Source organism: Chiloscyllium plagiosum, unplaced genomic scaffold (genome assembly GCF_037043375.1).
Source record: "Chiloscyllium plagiosum isolate Xiang-an unplaced genomic scaffold, Cpla_swu_hap1 HiC_scaffold_16, whole genome shotgun sequence".
Classification (NCBI taxonomy): Eukaryota; Metazoa; Chordata; class Chondrichthyes; order Orectolobiformes; family Hemiscylliidae; genus Chiloscyllium; species Chiloscyllium plagiosum.
In genome coordinates, this window is record NW_028270154.1 from 26882107 (window position 1) to 26903355 (window position 21249).

The window sequence follows — 21249 nt, forward strand, 5'->3', positions numbered from 1 at the left end:
CTTTATTAACCAATACAAGAATGCAGATTATTTGGTCATTGTCCTGTCTATGATGTGATGGTGTGAATTTGAAGCAATCTGCATTCTTGTATTGGTTTTAAAAAAAAGTGACCAAATAATTTTGGCCAGTGAGCACTGATCATGTGTGGTCAAGGATCAATATTTGTGTAACCTCTGTAATTATTCCAGATTTTGTTTTGATTGTGGTTATTTTTGTGAGGTCAATGCCTGTGATTGTCCTCCTATTGAACTCAAGCTAAAGGACCTTTTGTGTTAACCACAAGCTAAACCCTCTGTCTTCTAAATCTTCAGCTTAAAATGGTGCATAAATTAGGCTAAAACTTTCCTGAAATTTCATATCTGAAAGCAATGTTTCCTATTTCCCTGACTATCTTTTTCACTGTTGTGAAGTTCTTGGGGGAGAAAGAACACTAAGTTTCAGTAAGAAGCATTCAGAATCCAATCTGCAGCTGCTGTTAAAACATGAATTCATTTACTCTCCTTTCAGATTGCCTCTGCTGATAACTGGTGTACGGTAACCTTGAGCAGACAAATGCAGGGTGCATTTTCAAGGAGGCGACGGTGTTATTACTAGACTGTTACTCCAGAAACTTAGCTAATGTTCCAGGGATCAAAGTTCAAATCCTACCATGGCAAATGATGGAATTTGAATTCAGTTTAAAAAAAATCTGGAATTAAGAATCTACTGGTGACCGTGAAATCATTGCCAATTTTGGAAAAACCTCTCTAACTCATTAATGTCCTTACCTGGTCTGGCTGACATGATTCCAGACCCACGCCAATGTGGTTGACACTCAACTTTCCTCTGAAATTGCCTAAGTCGTTTGGCTCAAGGACAGCTAGGGATGGGTGATTAATGCTGGCCACAACGATGCCTATATCCTACAAGCGAATAAAAATAATTACAACCACTGCCTTCCATTCCTGCCTGAAATCAGTCCTATCTCAATGTTAATCTTGTTCCTTCAGTGTCGTCTGAGTCAGAAATCCTGGCTTCTCTTCCCTAACAGTGCTGTATGTGTACTTAAACAAGATGGACTGAAGCAATTCAAGAAATGGTTTACTGTTGGCTCTTAAGGGCAATAAGGGATATACAGCAAATGCTGACCTTTCCCCAGGCACTTGCATTGCACAAAAGAAAAAGACACAGCATCCATATTCCAGAGACGCCACTGCTTCACTCTTGCCAAGTTCCCCAGTAGTCTTGTGAAATCTGTTCTGGGTTTGTAACTCAGTGCCTTGCTTCCCTGTATCCAGCACAAAAATGTTCACCACTTTCACCACCACTGCTGTCTCACAGTGCCAGGGATCCAGGCTAGATTCCTGCCTCGGGCGACTGTCTGTGTGGGGTTTGCACATTCTCGTCGTGTCTGTGTGGGTTTCCTCCGGGTGCTCGGGTTTCCTCCCACAATCTAATGATATGCAGGTCAGATGAATTGGCCGTGCTAAATTGCCCATAGTGTTAGGTGCGTTAGTCTGGGGTAAATTACAGGGTAGGGGAATGGGTCTGGGTGGGTTACTCTTTGGAGGGCCATTGTGGACTTGTTGGGCCAAATGGCCTGTTTCCATACTGTAGGAAATCTAATCTCTCATTTTAACAGTAACACTGAGTAATTCTGAGAAGGTTTAATGCCAAGAACATAATTTATTTTTCTTTCTTTTGCCGCCTTTCCATTTCTTGAGACATTATCATGTTACAATTGATTCTTTTATATCTTTGTAAATTTGTTGACTAAACCGGGTGCTCCGGTTTCCTCCCACAGTCCAAAGATGTGCATGTTAGGTGAATTGGCCATACTAAATTGCCCGTAGTGTTAGGTAAGGGGTAAATGTAGGGGTATGGGTGGGTTTCGCTTCGGCGGGTCGGTGTGGACTTGTTGGGCCGAAGGGCCTGTTTCCACACTCCTAATCTAATCTAATCTAATCTAATCTAAAATCAAACAATTATTAATTTGCACAGCAATCTTTTGACCAACACATCTGAATATGTCTGCAAGGTTGTACAATTACAAAAGTGATTTTTTTTCTTTATCCCCTTAGTGGATTTTCTTTCTGAAATTACAGTGAAGACCCCATCATTGATCAAGTGAAAATATTAGCTGGAACTGTAGGCAGTAATCAAAAATTAATAAAGCTGTGTTGTACATAATCTTGAAGATTGCTTTCATTTAAGCTGCTTCCTATAACCTCTAAGCTGCATCAGGTGTTGTCAGTGACATTGCTGAATACCTTGATGACAAATTAGATATACTAGTATGCTTATGCTATGTATTTCTAAAACTGTGGTCAAATCTGTCTAAGCAAGAATTTACTATGGTAGAGTATTGTCTAATTTTAATGAAAACCCTCTTGACCATTTTATACTTGACTCTTGATATTATTAATTTCATCATGCTTGCTTTCACAAATCAAACCTATCTGTCTGGATTTGACTTTTATAATGGGTCAAACTACATTACTTGCAATCCTGGCAACAATGCTGCTGCTTCAAACTCAGTCCAGTCGGTGAATTTCTCTAGGTTAGGACTTCCCATTCTGAGGCGCACGATTTTGGGCTTGCAATTTTCTCCAATTGGTCACTCCATGATTGAATTTTACTAGTTGTTTTAGGAATTTCAAAAATGAATTAGTCCCTGTATATTTTGAGTACTGATTTAATAGATCTGACAGTGAATGACTAAATTTTGTCTGCTATATTTGTTCAATCCTGCATTCGAAGAACTTGAGGGAAAGGAGATGAGGGCAGTAGTGGGAGAAATTGCTAAAGTGAGCAACAAAGATAGAGGATCTCGGATGCAGAGAAGAGTCATATTAGACTTGAAGCATTGCTTCTCTTGATAAATACTGCCAGACCTGCTTCCTTTCTCCAACAAGGATATTACTGTTGACTTAGTTCTCAACATAAAATTCTTCCTTAAGAAGATTGATCAAAGTTTTGTGGTGAAAAGTCACTGTTGAGCCTTTCTTAAATTAAAGCGATGTACTCGAGATGGATATGGCATAGTGGTAAAATCACTGGACTAATAATCCATAACTCGAGACTTTGGAATCATGTGGTTGAATCACATGGTAGATGATTCCATGATGAAATTTGAGCTGGATAAAAATCTGAAATTGAACTAGCAAAATCGTTGTATTGTCAATTGTTTTGAAAAACAATATCTGGTCCACTGATGTCCTTTAGGGAAGCAATTGTTCTCCTTACCTGGTCTGGTCTACACATGACTCCAGACACAGCGATGTGGTTGACAGTTAACTTCCTTCTAAAGTGGCCCTACCAAGCCATGTAATAAATGCTGGTCCAACTGGTGATGTCCACATTTCGATTGAATAATAATTTTAAAAATCCTCCGCGCCTCATGTAGTGGAGGCTTGCATGCCAAAATGTGCTAATTGACATTAACGCAGATGTTCAAGCCATCATCTCCCAAGGCACAACTATCATAAGTATATCAGAATATGCAGATGATGCCATTTACATCATCTATCATTGCAGTGTCACATGCATAAGGCAAGTGGCACTGATAATCAACATTGAAGGCAATAGGAAAAATGTAATTTAAATGACATTGAAGTGGGAGGTGGCATGGGGCAGGGTTACACACACAAAATGGCCGCTGAGCCATCAGTTGGCCACTTGACTCATAAGATGGCCGCTGAACCACGATATGGAGAGAGAGCGCAGAACAAATACAGATACTGTCTGGGGCCACCAGAATGCCAGCACAATGCACTTGCAACCTAATTGATTAGTTTAAGGCAGGTGGGCGAAAGGATACACATGAGTAAATACACTGCCTGCTGAAGTCCAGCCAACACCTTTGATAGAAATACTAACCGCTTGATACGGAGTCAATACCGAGTGCTAATAGCCAGAGCTGCAGTAATCATCCTTCTCAGGAAGAGCAATTAGCACCCACTACTAGAGCATGGACTTCTGTGCAGGCGTTGAAACTGGCAATGTCAGTGCTGAAACTAACAACCATGTTGAAATTAACAAAGGCTGCGCTGGAACTGACAATGACTATCAAAACTATCAATGGTTCTGCAATTATTGCCATAAACAAACCATGTTACAAAGGCAATAATCTCATCACTCAGCTATTGCATCACAAGATGTATGAAAGTATCTTGACATGTGCCCTGGGTCGAGAGAAGAATCGCAGCTGTTGGTGTCTTTCTGTCCCTGGAGCTCCGGTATTTCCTTGTGCCATAACCTCTGTCATTGAACCACGACTCTGACTCTGAGACTGGTGATTTTCCCTATAACAATTGGCGTTGCGAGTATATTTCTTATTATTGGTGCCCTGGTCGAAGGCCACGATCAGGAGGCCGGGGTGAAAACCAATTTGCACCTGCAAACTGGAAGTGTGAGACCGGGCCAAGGACACAGTTTAAAAGGTGTGCCAATTGTAATGTCTGTTACAGTACTGAGTCAAAAATTCTTTTTAGTGCATGTCTGTGGAGAATAAGTATTTAACCATATTAAGTGCTACAAGAACCTGCTGCTTGTGCTGATACAGCTAGAGGACAAGGTAATGCCTGTCTCAAAAGCCTCGCTCAAAAATGGTTGTTAGGGACTACCCCTCTTATGTGAAGTGGATTTGAAGTGGGAATTGAGGTGTTGAGGGCACTGAGAGTTGTGAAGCACAAGTGGCAAAGTCAGGTAATACTGGACTCTGTAGGGGCAAACAACAGAGTCCAGTTAGAGATTAAGTTAAAAGTTGGGTCCAGTTTGTACTTGTAATTTCCAATGTGGTGAGGAAGAGGAGCTGATCACTCTGACCAAGAGCCAAGCCTCAGTGGTGCGTGCATTTACGAAGTTGGGGGAGAGTGGATGCTGTGAGTAACTGTGATACCCTGTCAGCCATTGTAGAACAACAGCTTAAATAGTGGCGGTAGGTTTCTGGACCTATTGGGAGGCATTGGGTCAGTAGAGGTGTTTGGGGGGGGTAAAGAACTCCTACCAGTAGAGAACACCACCTATTGAGCCAGCATTCTCAGCAGACTAGTAGTGGTGGCTGCGAGGGTGGAGAAGTCCCATTGGTAGAGAGAGCACCTTGCCAGGAGTAAGTTGTGGCCATACAGACAGTGCTGGGACAGTATTGTTGGCTGGAAGTAGAGAAGTGCCCACTGGTAAGGAGCACTTTACTGTTGGTGGTATTCTGGGGTACACAACCTGCTAAATGGCAGATCAGAGTTTTAATGGGGATACTAAAGGTTCCCTTACTGAGCCATACAAGACAGACAGATAGAAAAGGGTTGAAAAATGTGGTGCTGGAAAAACACAGCAGGCCAGGCAGCATCCTAGGAGCAGGAGAATCGACGTTTCCGGCATAAGCCCTTCTTCAGGAGGGCTCTCCTGCTCCTCGGATGCTGCCTGGCCTGCTGTGTTTTTCCAGCACCACATTTTTCAACTCTGGTCTCCAGCATCTGCTGTCTTCACTTGCTCTATCAACCCTTATCTATCTGGGAGAAAATGAAGAAAAGGGGTTGGGACCCATCCCAGACTGTGGGTTGCTGAGCATAAACTGACTTAAACAAAAAAGGGGTAATGTATAAAATACCAATTTAGCAAGTTTATTGAATGAGCAAATGCCTCCACGTGTAGCTGGAGAAAGGACCAGGAACAAGTCAGAGCTGGAGAGTAGGATAAAAAATCTAGAATTCGTCTTATAAAAAATAGAGAGAAATTGACTCTCTTCCCCTCCTACAAAACTGTCCAGCAGTGACCAACTGCTCCCTCTGTTGGACGAACTGTGCAAGAATATAACTTAGCACCTGTTACCAGAGAAGGAACAGAATCACCACCCAAAGCAAATTATAAACTGTTCACTCCAGGGCAGAGGCAGCAGAATATGGCCTCCTTGGACAAATTACAGCCCCAGAGCACAAAAAACAAGTACTGGGAAGAACTGGATAGTGTACGGTTAGGGCACCAACTACCCCTGAGGGACATACACCAGCTGGTCCAGGCAGCTTGCCTAGTGGGTGAGTGGAGGCAAGTGGCTGGTGGACCCGACGCCACGGCAGCCCGAGACTTCAACGGACGATAATAGACAAATGTCATCGCCCTCACAGCTGAGATAAATGCGCAGCAGGCCCCCTTCACCAACTTTAAAGAAGAAATTCAGAGGGTGCTAGGAAATGCTTCCACGAACTGGCGCAAAATCACGGTCACTAAGCAACGTACAGGGGAAGGAGCCTCTGAATAAGAGGAATTAATTAGGGTTGATAAGGATTATGATGACCTAGTCGAGTGGGCTAGCGGGGTGCAAGATGCAGAAGCTCCTAAATAAGGTAAGACCTGACAAAGCAGCCTACCAGGCTGAAGGCAAGAATAGAATAAAATGATCTTGCCACAACTGTGGCCGGCAGAGACACTTTGCTAGAGGGGGTAGGGTCTCACGAACAGGGGACAGACCAGGGAACAATGTAAAGTACTGCAGCCACTGCAAAAGAACTGGAAACGTATGAAGTTGCTGAGAAATGTGTGGCGCACCACCACAGAACCATGTGAGTCACAAGATCAGTAAAGCTGACAACCAGCTGCCCCATTCGTGAGGGCAAGGGAGAGGGGAGAATTTGTGACTGCAGTAATAGGAGGGAGGAAATTTGAAATGCAAGTAGACACCGGAGCCGCCGTATCTATCACAATCTTACCCTTACTCTACACAACTAAAATGGTTCACTTAACTGGGGTGGGAGGGGATAAAACACCAGCTTACCTAAGTGAAACTACCCTCGTAGAAATAAATAACATATCCCCATGAGATTCTATATATGCTAAAATAACAAGGGCGCCATAATGGGCAACGATCTCATGAAAGGATATGTTCTAATTGTGCAAAAGGGAAATTGATTTGACCCAGACAGGATGGTCGGAAGACTGAGATTGGGAAACTTACAAGTCACCTCACAACTATTTCAAAGTGGCTACAGTCACCAGTAGGCCCTGGAACCTTAAAGTGGGGATTTGGAGCCATTTGCGCCTCTGTCCCCCAGAGTATAGGCAGAAATAAAGTTAGATACAGGTCGTGTTAAAATAGCCCTGATATGTGTTCCTGGACCTGAGCATAAGCCCCACCAGCAATACCCAATAAAACCCAAAGCAGAAAAAGCAGTTGTGGAGATAGTGCAAGGACTAGTGAAACAAGGAATTCTGAAAGGAACTGCAAGTGCGACTAATTCCTCAACATAGCCAGTACTAAAGTCTGATGGGAGCTACAGGCTTAATACAGGACTAAATAAGGTCACCGCCAAAATGCACCCCATTGGAGCAGACCCTTCCACCATTTTAAATGGTTTGGCCCCCGAGCACAAGATTTTTACTGTTAACCAACAGTTTCTGGTCTATCCTGTTACACCCGGAGTCCCAGAACAAATTCACTTTTACAGCAAGCAACAGGCAGTATACACGTGGGCTCGCCTGCCACAAGGTTCCACAGCAGCCCCACTATTCTTCACAGGGTGATGAGCAACATTTTGAAGAGAGTAGATTTACCAGAGGGCAGCACTGCCCTCCAGAATGTAGATGATATCCTAATTGCCTCAGAGTCCGGGTCAGGGCACCAGGAAGCTTGATATCTAGTATTGCAGGAAATGGCAGGGTTAAAAGTCCACCCCACAAAGGCACAGATTGGCAAAACACAAGTTTTATACCTGGGACACCTTATAGCATAGGGACTCAAAGAAATGCCCAACAACTGCAAGAAGGCAATCCAACAGATGCCACGATCTGCCCCGGTCAGGGGAGTCAGAAAGGTCTTGGGGCTATTCAACTACAGTCGGAGCTTTATACCAGAGTTTGCAAAATTGGCTGAACCAATCCAGCGATTAATTAAAGGAGGCAAGCCCCCCTTGGAACCTGTAACCTGGGGACCAGAACAGGAGTACACGTACAGTAAGCTTAAAACTTGACCTATATCAGCCCCCAGGCTAGGGCTGCCAGATCCCAGCAAGGGTTTTCACTGTAATAATGAGGGAGGGTTTTACTCTGCAGTGGTCACACAAGAGCACGCTAGCAGGAAAAGGCCCTACTCAACTACAGAAGGGCCGCTAGTTACCGGGTTGCCCGGGTACAAGCAGTCTTAGACTGTGCTGCTTGGGCCGTTAGGGGTCAGTGAGCCCCTAGTAATGGCAGGGAATGATATTCTCAAGTGAACAGCTAAAAGAGACTGCAGTAATAAAAGTAAAAGCCCATTAAAAGGAGCCAGCAAAAGAGAGCCCAAATTGGCTAAAATTCAAAGGAAACCAGACACCAGACCCGAGCAGCTCAAAAAGCCCTAGAGCAAGAAACCATTAACGAGGCTGAAATAGCCACTATTAAGTTAGCGAAAGATACTATCCAACTTCAGTAGCTATAGAGAGGAAGCAATGGAAACTGCACAGGGCATTCAAAGGGGAGGATGGTGTCTGGAAGCAAGCAAGGTGGTAGCACTAGTGTGTATACAGAACATCTTGCTTGAACTGCACCACTGACTCTCCCATACAGCTAGGGAGAGTCCATGGTGGCGGAAGGGAATGAGAAGAGACGTAGCCAAGACTTGTTGCACGATATAGTCCAGAGAGACCCATAAAAATTAAGATGGAACACTACCTCAGACCTAGACGCCCCTGGGCACACCTTCAGGTTCTACAGAGTGACTGCCACCCTCCCGTGGGAAAACGTACTGTCTGGTCATCACAGACCAATTCACCCGGTGGGTAGAAGCATTCCTGCCCAAAAGCTGCACTGTGACCACTAGCTAAAATATTAGCAGAGGAGGTGATCCCGATATGGAGGGTATCACTCTTGATCAACTCTGACCAAGGAACATATTTTACAGGTAAGTCATGAAAACTCTCTACCAATTACTTGGCATTAGACAAAACTTTCACATTCCCTATCATCCCCAGAGCTCAGGGACGGTAGACAGAATGAATAGAATACTCAAGAATGCAAACCTCAGACAGAACATGGGCTGAAGTGCTGCCAACCATACTAATGAGATTAAGAGCCACCATGAATCAGGCAACGGGGCTAGCACCATATGAATTAATGACCAGGTGAGCAATGCAATTGCTAGAGACAATAATCACAGGTGGCACAGATGTGGATCCACTAACAGACAAAATTCGGCGATATGTCATAGAATAAAATGCCCAATTGAAAGGGAGGTGGAAATCTATAAATAATAAACAGAACAAAGGCATTGCTCTTTGAGGGGGAGGGCACTGCTTGTCACTGGCCAGTTGGGTGTTTCTTCCTGGTGGTGGAAATTGAATAAAGATTTGTGCACCTTGTGTCTTTCACTGTGTCTCACACCCACATACATAACATGGGTGCTAGGGAAAAATAAGCACTACCACAGTTAGGTGGTAGTGTTGAGGTAAGCAAAAATAAACAGGACAAGGCAGGGGAACTCAAAGTCTTCCCGAAGGTCCCAGCAGCAGGAAGCTGTGTCCTATTGACAAACCAGGCTTTGCCCCAAAATGGAATGGGCCATATGACATGGTATTAAGTGGGGACACCTGTGCCTGCATAGTTATTAAAGAAAAAGGCACGTGGAAGCACTGGACCGAACTAAAACTGTTTAAAGACACCTGTGACCAAACTAAGTACAGAGATGGGGATGAGTTTATGCCTGGTTCCCAAAAATGACTCCTATCCAGACTCAGTGCACTTATCAGCATTGTACGGTCACCAGAGGACAGTTTATCTGCACCTGCAGCGAGCAGACAATTTGTTTATGGTCAGTGCAATGGCACCCATGTCAGTTCTGCCATATAGACATACCCATTTGGTGCTTACCAGCAAGGGGGAGCGGGGGCGACATCGTTGGACAGACAAACAGAAGGACAGGACAATGTCTGTTACCAAGCAACAAACAGATTCGTTTCTCTATTTAAGGGGACTCGGGCGACAGATACCCCAGACCTACTGTTTGCAGTAGTGAAAATTGCACTCCTTACTGTACCATGCCCCAGCGGGGGACATATTTGGAGAAGGATCGTGACCTGCTCTATCAGTCAGGAGTTCTGTGCTGATTGGCAGGCCCCCACCACTTTGAGGCCATCACTGGGATATGGATTCCTGGGATCTCTATTTTTGGGGGGCCACAGCAGGGATTGTCAGCGCTAAAAACCGAAATGATCTTGTATGTGGCCTGACTATCCCAGGCAATAGTACCTCGAAAGCTCGAGAAGCAGTTAACACAGAGCTAGCTGAACTCAAGACTCTACACACAGCAGACATGTTATGCGGTGGCCAATCAGTTAACACAGCAAGGGGAAGTTTGTACAATTATTGGTGACAATTGTATTACCCATGTTATTGATACTTATAACATTACAGAAGCCATCAAGAGTATCCAAGACCAGCTAGACAGTTTTCAACAAGGAGCCACAATTACAGACAGGTGGCTAAATTGGTTGCTGGGCAAATCTTGGGGACCCTATTTGGCACAAGGAATAGTTCTCATTGCACTTATGTTGGCATGCTGTGTGGACATCGGGTATTTAAAGCTCTGCTGTAAGGCGCGACCGACAAAAACTGTACCAGCAGCGAGTGTCCCATCACGGAAGAGCCCCCAGTGAAATTGGCACTCCGTGATACCCCCTCAGGAGGAGGAGCTCCTAGTGATGACCTAGCTCTACATGTAAATTAGGTGGTCTGCAGGAGATCTCCAAAGTTGCATCCACAACCACAAAGGGGAGAGCGAAGTGGGAGATAGCACGGGCAGGGTGACACTAGGCACACAGATGCAGCAAAATGGTTGCTGAACCATCAGTTGGCCACTTGACACATACGGTGGCAGCCAGACCATAATATGGAGAGAGACAGCAGAACAAATACAGACGCTGCCTGGGACCACCAGAATGCCAGCACAATGCACTCACAACCTAATTGATTAATTTAAGGCGGGTGGGGGAGAGAATACACGTGAGTAACATACACTGCCCACCGAAGTGTCTGGGTCCAACCAACACCTTTGATAGAAATGCTAACAGCTTGATACGGAGTCAATGCAGAGTGCTAATAGCTAGGGCTGCAGTAATCGTCCTTCTCAGGAAAAGCGATTAGTGCCCATTACTAGAGCAATGGACTTCTGAGCAGACGTTGAAACTGGCAATGTCGGTGCTGAAACTGACAACAGCCATGTTGAAAATAACAAAAGCTATGCTGGAACTGACAATGATTGTATTAAAACTATCAACAATTTTGGAATTATAACGAACCATGTTGCAAAGACAATAATCTCATCACTGACCTATTGTATCACAAGATGTATGAAAGTATCTTGACATGTGCCCTGTGTCGAGAGAAGCATCACAGCTGACCACTGTGCTGTTGGTGTCTTTCTGTCCCCGGAGCTCCGGTATTTCCTTGTGCCATAAACTCTGTCATTGAACCCCGACTCTGAGTTCGAGACTGGCGATTTTCCCCATAAGCAGTATGAAGGTGGAAGCTTAATTCCTTTTAAGTGATTAGAGTTTTAACAAAAACATATTATTAATCTGAATATGTCTGTATCTGAAAAAAATCTGAACAAACCAAAGGTGGTACTGTAGGGAATATCACTTTTTGATTCACACAGATGTTTGTGCCTGGTCCCATTAATGACAATATAGCCTTTTAACTTGTGGAGACAGTACAATAAAATCAATATGTGAATAGCAAGACCAAATGTTTGCTTCGTAAAGTTTATTGTTGATGCCTCCATCCCTTTGTCATGATTTCCATCAGCTATCACTTTATTGCAAGTTTAATTTTCTGTTGCTTCAGTTCAAATGGGAGTGCTGATTACCTTATTGTAGTACATCCCAAACTTTTTCCTCACTGTATGCCAGTTTGAAGTGAGTCTTAAGTGAGAGGGGTGGTGTACAAGACCTATGAAAACAAGGTGGAGGGGAAGGGGGTTCTGTGAAAGTGGAACCAGTCTGTGATGTCAGGAATTCCGTTATTATAATACTTAAGCCATTTGCAGGCTTGAGGATCACAGCCTAAAATATCACCTCATTTTTGCCTTTATTGGTAAAAGTTTATTTTAGAGAAAATTGAAAATGTTAATAATATCAGTGGTGAAAAAGCAATATTGAAAATGGCTAACTCATGAATTGTTAGTATTCTTATTTGCACATGTAAGTAACTTCCAAACAGTAACTGTTTTGCTGGCTATATCCAGTACACCTTTGTGTATTCAAAAAGAAAGTTGGATTTAATAGCATTTGTTGCCAAATCTGGGTTGATGGTGCAACTTCCTCATTTTAACATACTTCCTGATGTAACACTTGAAATGCGCGCGGACCTTGTCAAATATTGCAGGTGGCTTAAAGTTATATATACATTTGATAACTGGATGCTTCTTTTTCCAGAAACATGAACCGTGAAGATAGAAATGTACTACGAATGAAAGAACGTGAACGAAGGAATCAAGGAATTCAACAAAATGAAGAGACATTCACTGGAAATTCCCCTCTATTTGCTGAGCCGTATAAAGTACAGGTACAGTAAATATGGGTGAGCAAAGTTAATAATTATCCTTGAACACGTAACGTACTTATGGCAGAGAGTTATCTGTCCTGCTCGTTTTCCTTGTGATCCTAAAATGGGACTACTATGATGATGTCATAAACAGAGTTGAAACCGCATTAAATCCTTCTTTGGTCAGAAATTCCCAAATATTAATGAGGCCCTGGCATTTGAGGGGTTCTCATTAGCTTGACTGAAAAATAAGTTTTGAATATATAAATTGCTTCCACCTCTCAGGGTAATTTGTATTTCGTGATTTACTTAGAAATGTGTGTAACATTGTCAAATATGACAAATTTTATAGATTTCACAAGCAGCAAATAGAAAACCTTGGCTTCAAGCTTGTTCTGTGAAATTAATTTGGATTTATGAAATACTTGTCTTTGCATAAATGTGTTTCAGAATAATAAGTTAGATTTCTTTTAAATTGGGTAATTTATACATACAATATACCCAACATATCACCAAAAGACAAAACTGACCTTTCACCACATGTGTGCCACATACTTACTGGTTATCTGTGTTACGCCTCTAGAATGCCCTGCATACTGCTATTGTTTCGTCTCAATTTCCTGATCAATAAATAATTTTAAGGGTTGCAGACCTGAGTTTTTGAATGACTTTTTTACTATCGCAAATTATCGTAGCCCAACATCATAGAGAAAAAAATATACAATTGGCATAAAAATGCCATCCTTTAGGGTAATAGAGATGTCAGACCAGATTGATGCCTTGAGTATTTTGTGTAGACCAATGCCCAACACTGAAGTTTTGGGCTGTTGTGGTTGTGCCTATGCTTGGTTCTGCAGTTTTGTTAGAGCTGCACTTGAATACATAATTCTGCATTGTTGTACAGTTAGGGACCATGTCCAACTTTTGATGTATGATGGAACAAGTATAGTTTCTATTGGCCAAAAATATGACTGCATTATTTGAAACTGGTGTGCCACCTGTTAGGGTTGCCATTTTGGGTTGCCACTTTGTGCGTTGTAGTTGTCAACTGGAATATTATCAACTGAACGATTTGATTTCAAAATGAAGAATTTTCTACTTCTGACATGTGTTTCTTTTCTTAAAACAAAGGGACGAACGGAAGATAAACTTTCTAGCAGAATCAAGAGCATGTTGGGAAATTATGATGAAATGAAAGACTTGATAGGAGATAAATCTCTTGAAAGGCTCATAAGCACACCCAAAGGGACAGTTCCATCAACTACAGATGAGAAACCTGATCAAGCTTTCTTTGGTGACCAGCGACACAGCACATCTCACCAAAATAGTAAGTGGACTCCAGTGGGTCCTGCAACTTCTGCTCCTAGTACTTCTTCACAGTCACAAAAGCGGTCAAGTTCAGGGTTGCAAAGCAGCCATGGCAGTAGCCAAAGACTTAGTGGTGGCAGCAGCAATACTAGCAGTAGCAGTAGCCAGAGACATGATCGTGATTCATACAGCAGCCGTAAGAGGAGTGGCCAGCATGGATCTGAACATTCAAAATCCCATTCAGTCAGTCCAGCTAAGCCACCTGCAGTTTCTTCTTCATTAAGTTCTGGTCATTCTAGATCTCAAGGAAGTGACCACCATAGTAAGGAGCGGCATCGGTCAAAGTCTCCTCGAGACCTAGATGCTACCTGGGACTCTCCATCTCGTGTTCATACATTTCCTGCCAGTGGACAGCATTCTTCACAATCATTCACTCCTGCCTTGATGTCCAAACCCAATTCGATGTTACAGAAACCTACTGCATATGTAAGGCCTATGGACGGACAGGACCAAGCCCCTAATGAATCATTAGAACCGAAAATTCCTCCTGAGCCCTATGGGAACCAGTCTCATAGCAGTCTGGCAGAGATGAAGTCTGGCAACAAAGTACATCTCTCAAAACTAAAAATTCCATCTCAGCAAGTGGAGGTAAGCAAATCTCTCTGTTTTCCCCGACTAATTTTACAAACTGAATTTTAAAGCACTTGAGTGACGTACCAAAAGTTGCATAATCATGTCTGAAATAAAATTTATATTTTATTGACACTACAAGTTCCATGATAGAGTTATTAAAAGCTTAAACCCAGGCTTCACAGCCAATACAGAACTGTGGGTGGTTCAAAACACATCACAGGAAGAAAGTTCATTACTGAGCTGCAATGAACATGCAGACTTACAAATTAGAAGCAAGTACCTCTAACTTGCTCCACCATTTAATACAATTATAACTGATCTGATTGTGACCTCATTCACATTTCTGCCGACCTTGAGAATCTTTAACACCCATATTGGTCAAAAATCTAAGACTTATGCCTGAAAGTATTCACTAATCCTGCTTCCATTGCTCTCCGGGAAAGAGTTACAATGACTCATGATCCTTTTGAGAGAAAAGAAACTTGCTCATCTTGATCTTAAAGGGAAGACCCCTTTTTACAGTGTGTCTCCTGCTTCTAGTTTCTTCCACAAGGGGAATTATTCTTGCACTATCTACTCTGTCAAGTCCTCTCAGGATCTTAGACATTTTCAAGAATACCTCTCATCCATTCAAACTCCAACTAGCCCAGCCTGTCCAGTCTTTCCTTGTAATATAACCTGCCCATCCCAGGTATCAGTTGACTGAACATTCTCTGAACAGCTTCTAAACGCATTTGCATTCTTTTTACAAATAAGGCAACCAAAACTCTGCACACTACTGCAGATGTGATCCACAATATTTCATGCAATTGTTGTCGTATTCAGTTTCCTTTGTAGTAAATGACAACATTCTGTTTACCTTCATAATTGCGTGGTCTACCATTGTACTAACATTGTGATCTCTCTACTCTCTACTTGTGTGTTGCAATTTTTCAGCATTTAAATGTTTTTTATTCTTTGTGCCAAAGTGAGCAAGTTCACACTTTTATATATGATTCTCTGCAAAATAATTGTGAACTCAACCTATCTCTCTCGCTTTGCAAATTCCTTCTCCTCTTCACAATATGACTTCCTACCTAGCTTTACAACAACAGCAAATTTAGCAATCATTCATTAGTCCTTCAGTCAAGTTTTTTTTTATATAGGTTGTAACATTATCCTAACTCTGATCCTTGTAGCAGACTACTCATCATGTCCTGCCAGCCTGATAACTATTCTTTTATGCCCATCATTCCCATCTTCCTATTAGTCAACCAATCCTCTAATCATGCTAATGTATTATACCCTACATCATCAGCTCTTATTTTGCAAATTAACTTTGGTGTGGCACCTTGTCAGGTCTGTTTTAAAAGTCTAAATATAGTACACTCACTGGTTCCCCTCATCTAAATTGTTTGTTTGTTACTCAGTCATACAGCACAAATCATGTCACCCAGCCATCCCAATCTAACATAGTTCATTTGCTAGAAATTGGCCCGTATTCCTCTAAACCCTTCATATACTCATCCGGATGGAATTGTACCCACTTCCTCTGGCAGCTCGTTCCATTCATGCTTCGCTCTCGGATCTTGTCTAATTGTTTCCCCTCTCATCTTAAACCTATACCCTCTAGTTTTGGACTCCCCCACCCTTGGAAAAAGAACTTGGCTATTTACTCTCTCCATGCCCCTCATGATTTTATAAACCTCTATAACGTCACCCCTCAGTCTTCACTCCAGGAAAAAGCCCCAACCCTATTCAGCCTCTCCCCATAACTCAAACCTCCAGTCCCAGCAATACCCTTGTAAATTTTTTCTGAACCCTCAACTTTAACAATATGTTTCTGTATAGAAGGGCAACCAGATTTGTATGCAGTATCCCAAAAGTGGCCTTGTTGATATCCTGTACAGCCGCCATATGACATTCCAACTCCTATACTCGATGTTCTGATGAATGAATGCAAGTGTGCCAAACACCACCTTCACTATCCTGTCTATTTGCGATTCCATATTCAAGGAACTATGGACCTGCATCCCTAGATCTCTTTGTTTGGCTTCACTCCCTAGGACCCGATCATTAATTGTATAAGTCCTGCCCTCATTTGCCTTGCCAAACTGCAACACACTCACTTACTGGATTAAACTCCATCTGCCACTCCTCAGCCTATTGACCCATCTGATCAAGATCCCTATGTAAAAACAAGGGCTGCAGATCCTGGAAACCAGAGTCTAGATTATGTCGATTTTCCTGCACCTCGGATGCTGCCTGACCTGCTGTGCTTTTCCAGCACCACTATAATCTAGACTCTGACCAAGATCCCGTTGTATCCGGAGATGATCTTGTTCATTGTCCACTACACCACCAATTTTGGTGTCATCTGCAGACTTACTAACCATACCTCCTACATTCCCATCCATATCACTTATATAAATGACAAAAAGCAGGAAATCCAGCACTGATCTCTCGTCAATAGCTCTTAATAAATTGGTCAAGCATGATTTTCCTTAAACAAAACCATTTAGACTTTGATTGCATTCAAGATTTCCTAAGCACCCTCAATATTAAATAGCAGCATTTTTCCTGTGACAGATGCTTGACTCACAGGCCCATACCTACCTGTCTTCCGTCCCTTTTGAGTCACAGAGTCATAAAGTTTCTTGAAAATATTTGGAAAAGGAAGGACTTATTAGAGATATTCCGTATTGCTTTATACCAAAATGGAAATGTCAAATTCTAAGTGGTTTAAGGTGAGAGGGGGAATGTTTAAATGAGATGTGCAAGGCAAATTTTGTTTAGAGAGGATGGTAGCTGCCTGGAACGTGCTGAAGCACATGTAATTGCAACGTTTAAGAGGCATTTAGACATAACATGGGAACAGGTAGGGAATAGAGGGATACGGATCATGTGCGGTTAGATTAGTTTAGAATGGCATCATGGTTGGTATAGACATGTCAGGTACATCCTTAGATTTAAATTCCTGTCATGTTTCTGATCATCGTTTTCCATACTCCTATCTTGCGTTACCATCTCTATTTAATTTACAGAATCTTCCTAAACTTGATCCCTTTCCTCCGCACCCCCCAATACCAATTAGTTTAAGGCCCTCTCTACTGCCCTAGTTTGGCAGCTCCCCAGTGTTATGATTCCAGCACTGCTCAGGGGAAGTCTGTCCCAACAGCACAGTTCCCAGTTTCCACAATAGTGATGCCAGCGCTCCAATCTTGCACCAGTCTTTGAGCCTTCCATTTCATCTCATTAATTTTAGTTATACTGTGCTGATTTGCTTGTGAACATAGGATATAGGATCAGTTAGTTCAGTTGACTCAGCAGCTTGTTTGCATTACAAAGTAACCCCAATAGTGTATTTTTCAGTTCCTGGACTAGCTGAAGTTATGGTAAAATACTGTCCTTCACCTCTCCCCTAGCCTGAGAGGTGATCACCGTCATTAAACTACCACTGTCTCTCTCTGTACATGCCTCTCTCTCTGCTGAAGAAATCGTGCAAGCTTCGGTGATCGTTCATGAATCAGTGGAGTCAGAGAGGGTTCCAAGGGACTGGAAAATGGCTTATGTAACATGTAATATATAAAATCTATAGTATAGAATGGACATGAAACTAGCAAATAGAATATTCTGTCGGTCAGGGGAAACTTATATTTACTTCATTTTGAACTTTACAGTCTTCTGTGTCTGGTGATGCCAGTTGCGTGGATGAAATTCTGAAGGTACGTCTATTATATTCATATGTATTAGTACTTCTTCTATCCTTATTCCAGCATTTTTGTTTTTCTTCTCATTTTTCAAAAGATGCTGATATACAGAGGAACCTCAATTATCCGAATGGCACAGGCAGGGAGTATTTTATCAGATAATCAAATGCCAGATAACACAGTTTAGCATTACATCAGGATCTTGCAATCTTGCCGAATAATCTGAAATTCGGATAGTCAAATGCTGGACAATAAAAGTTTCTCTGTACTCTAGACATTCTGCTGCCAGGATATAATATAGCTGCCAGGAACCATGTGGTGTTATGGTCATTCTGTTTATTTGAGTTTATTGAGTCAGTGATGCCTGACAAATTCTGATTTTTATAGTGATATTAATGGTAACCAAGATTAATCCTATGTTTACACAGTTACTTCAGTGCATGTGCATTGGGTAGTGATATGGAGCATTAATCCTAGCTGATATTTTTCTTGTCCTCCGCACTAAGCAATTGCAGTTTTCCCCTGTGCCTAATTTAGAATATGGCAGGGTTCAAACATTTTGCAATGGCTTAAAATGCAGACAGTGCATTTACCCACCTTAATTGAATTTGTGGGTGACCACATGACTGACTTTAACAAAGTGATGGTAAGATTATCCCCAACGGCATAGTTGGTAATATCAGCTGCATATCCTTTGTAAACAGTTTGCACATGTTTCAGTGGCAATAAGGAATTGTAGGGATTTCTTTCCCAAGTTGCACAGCTGAATTTTATGAATTAATTGAGGAATATCAATGGTCCAGTAGCACAGCAATGCAAAAAGCTAAACCAGGGAAGCCTTGAAAGTAAGATTTTATTTTCTCTAGTATTAACATTATGCTTCTGTTATAAATGTAAGTTACCACAAAATTCATTATATATAAAGTGCGCTTTATTGTTACTGAAATGTGGATCTAAATATGCTTGAAAGCCTATTTGCCCATCCCCTGTGGGATAATATTAGAAGTTAAAGACCAAGTGTTTCAGTCTCCAGCTAAAAGATTTTTTTGAAAAAGTAGCTTTGCTTATTAATTAAGTACTGCCCATATTGTAAGGCAAGTTAATAATGTAACTTATAAAACTACAATTAGAACATGACATCAGATAGTGAAAGATGGTGTCATTGTGATAATGCCAATGATTTAGTTAGCTAGACTGCCAGTCAAATGTTCTGTTAACCAGAGCAGATTGTGAAATTTGAATGTAATAAAAAATCTGGAAGAAAAAACAGGCCTCATAGTGATTATGTAACCACGTTGCCATAAAATCTATCTGATTCATTAATATCTGAACTAAGGAAGTCATGTCAATCTGCCATCCTTACCTGGTCTAGCCAACATGTAACTCCAGACTCTCAGCAATGTGGTTGACTTTTAACAAGCTTCTGGGCAATAAACGCTGATAATATAATGATTCCTGTATCCCATGAAGCAAATTAAATGACAAACTAGTCTCCATTAAAGTATCAATGTAGACATTTGTGAAAAATACTATCAAAATATCTGTGTAATTATGTGTCTTTTTTTAAACACATTAGATGAGGTTTGTATTGAGAAGTTTGAGTTGTTTAGGTTCTATTTGGGTAAACGTGCATAAACCACCAGTTGTTTAGGATTGAGCCATCTGTCACAAGATTGTTCTGATCCATTATACTCTATGCTTTAGGAAATGACTCACTCCTGGCCACCACCTCTGACAGCAATTCATACACCATGCAAGGCTGAGCCATCAAAATTTCCATTTCCAACAAAGGTGGGTATCTTTATTTAGAACATAGGATTTTTAAAACTGGGATCAAGAGAAGAGTAAATGGACAATGGAATTGGTGTGTTGCAGTAATTTAAATAATTTTAGCTGTGAAGCAATTTGGAGAAGAATTAAGAGCTGCTTAGTATCAGAGAAAAGAAGTAGTATCAAAGGACAAGCAACCTGCAAGAATGTGAAGAGAGCAATGCAAAAATGTTTAAGGAAGAGATCTTGAGTATTTTATATCCATTAGTAGAAACATTGTACCACTTTAAACTTAACTAGAAAGTGACACATTACAAGTTGATGCATTTTAATGCTGATAATATTGACTATTTCTGTGAACAAATGTAGATCCATAACTGAAATGAGAGGTTCAAATGCATCAGAAAATTTAATATTCTATTAACAAACAGCTAAGGTGAACTTGTGATAATGTACAGATATTAGTTTATATTTTAAAATTATATTCATTTTACAGAAAATTTAAAGTACTTTTTTACTACTGGTTAACTTGAGGAAGATCTACTTTGCATCTTTTGAAAATCAAAATTTACTGAAGCTTGTGATTAATCTTGGTGTGTTTCTTTCTCTCTTTTTCCTCTTCCTTTTGCCTTCATGCTGCATCTGATCCTCTCGTTCTGTAGCTGCTCTTCTCTACCCCACTGATTAGGTTCTTGTCCATATCGAAGGTGTATTTTAATTCTTTTTAGAATTTTTTATTTCTTCTGGTCAAATTATAAAGTTGCATTATTCAGTTTTGGTGAGTGGAAAGTTCATTACAATGAGATCAAAAGTGATCCTGATTGTGAATAAATTGAGGCTGCTTCCAGCACACACTTACAGCATATATTGTGACTAAATTCCTACAGAATATGTATATGATCTTGCAGGTAAAAAGCTCAAAGTTCCTGAATGCGAGTGGATTTTAGAGGCCTATATTAAAATTTGGATAGTGAGCAGATCATCTCTGCGTAAAGGAGCATTTCCAATCCTAAAGTGACCTTTTCAGCTGCAGGACATTTCACATCTTTGTTATCTTTTATTTTTTAGGAATCTCAGCATGTTAACTACAGTATACCAGGGCAGAGTAAGTATTTAAAGCTATTTAAAATAGGATGTTCTAAATGTGTCAATATTATATTAGTCAGATTCTCTGACTCTATCTTTCCAGTGTCATGCTTCTTTTGGTAGGAAATTACATTGTCCACCTTTCTGAGGAATACATGAAAGATCCTCTTTTTATCACAATCCAGACAATATTGCATACTTCACAGACACAGCAATCTCAAGCACATTTCTGCCTCGTCTTTGAGAAAAGGAATGAGGAGCAAAGACTGTCACTTG

General features: G+C 41.4%; 1 protein-coding gene across 5 annotated transcripts in view; it reads left to right on the plus strand.

Annotated features, from left to right (window-relative positions):
- aff4 (ALF transcription elongation factor 4) overlaps nucleotides 1-21249 on the plus strand; it is a 103499-nt gene that overhangs the window by 39311 nt on the left and 42939 nt on the right. For 2 of the 5 annotated variants that reach the window (XM_043703319.2, XM_043703318.2), the window contains exons 3-7: nucleotides 12379-12508; nucleotides 13619-14443; nucleotides 18088-18132; nucleotides 19822-19908; nucleotides 20956-20992. In XM_043703319.2, the coding sequence (XP_043559254.1) occupies nucleotides 12379-12508; nucleotides 13619-14443; nucleotides 18088-18132; nucleotides 19822-19908; nucleotides 20956-20992 (1124 nt within the window). Of the gene's footprint in view, nucleotides 1-12378; nucleotides 12524-13618; nucleotides 14444-18087; nucleotides 18133-19821; nucleotides 19909-20955; nucleotides 20993-21249 lie in introns of all 5 variants that reach the window. The other 3 variants (XM_087995238.1, XM_043703322.2, XM_087995239.1) reach the window with 2 other exon arrangements.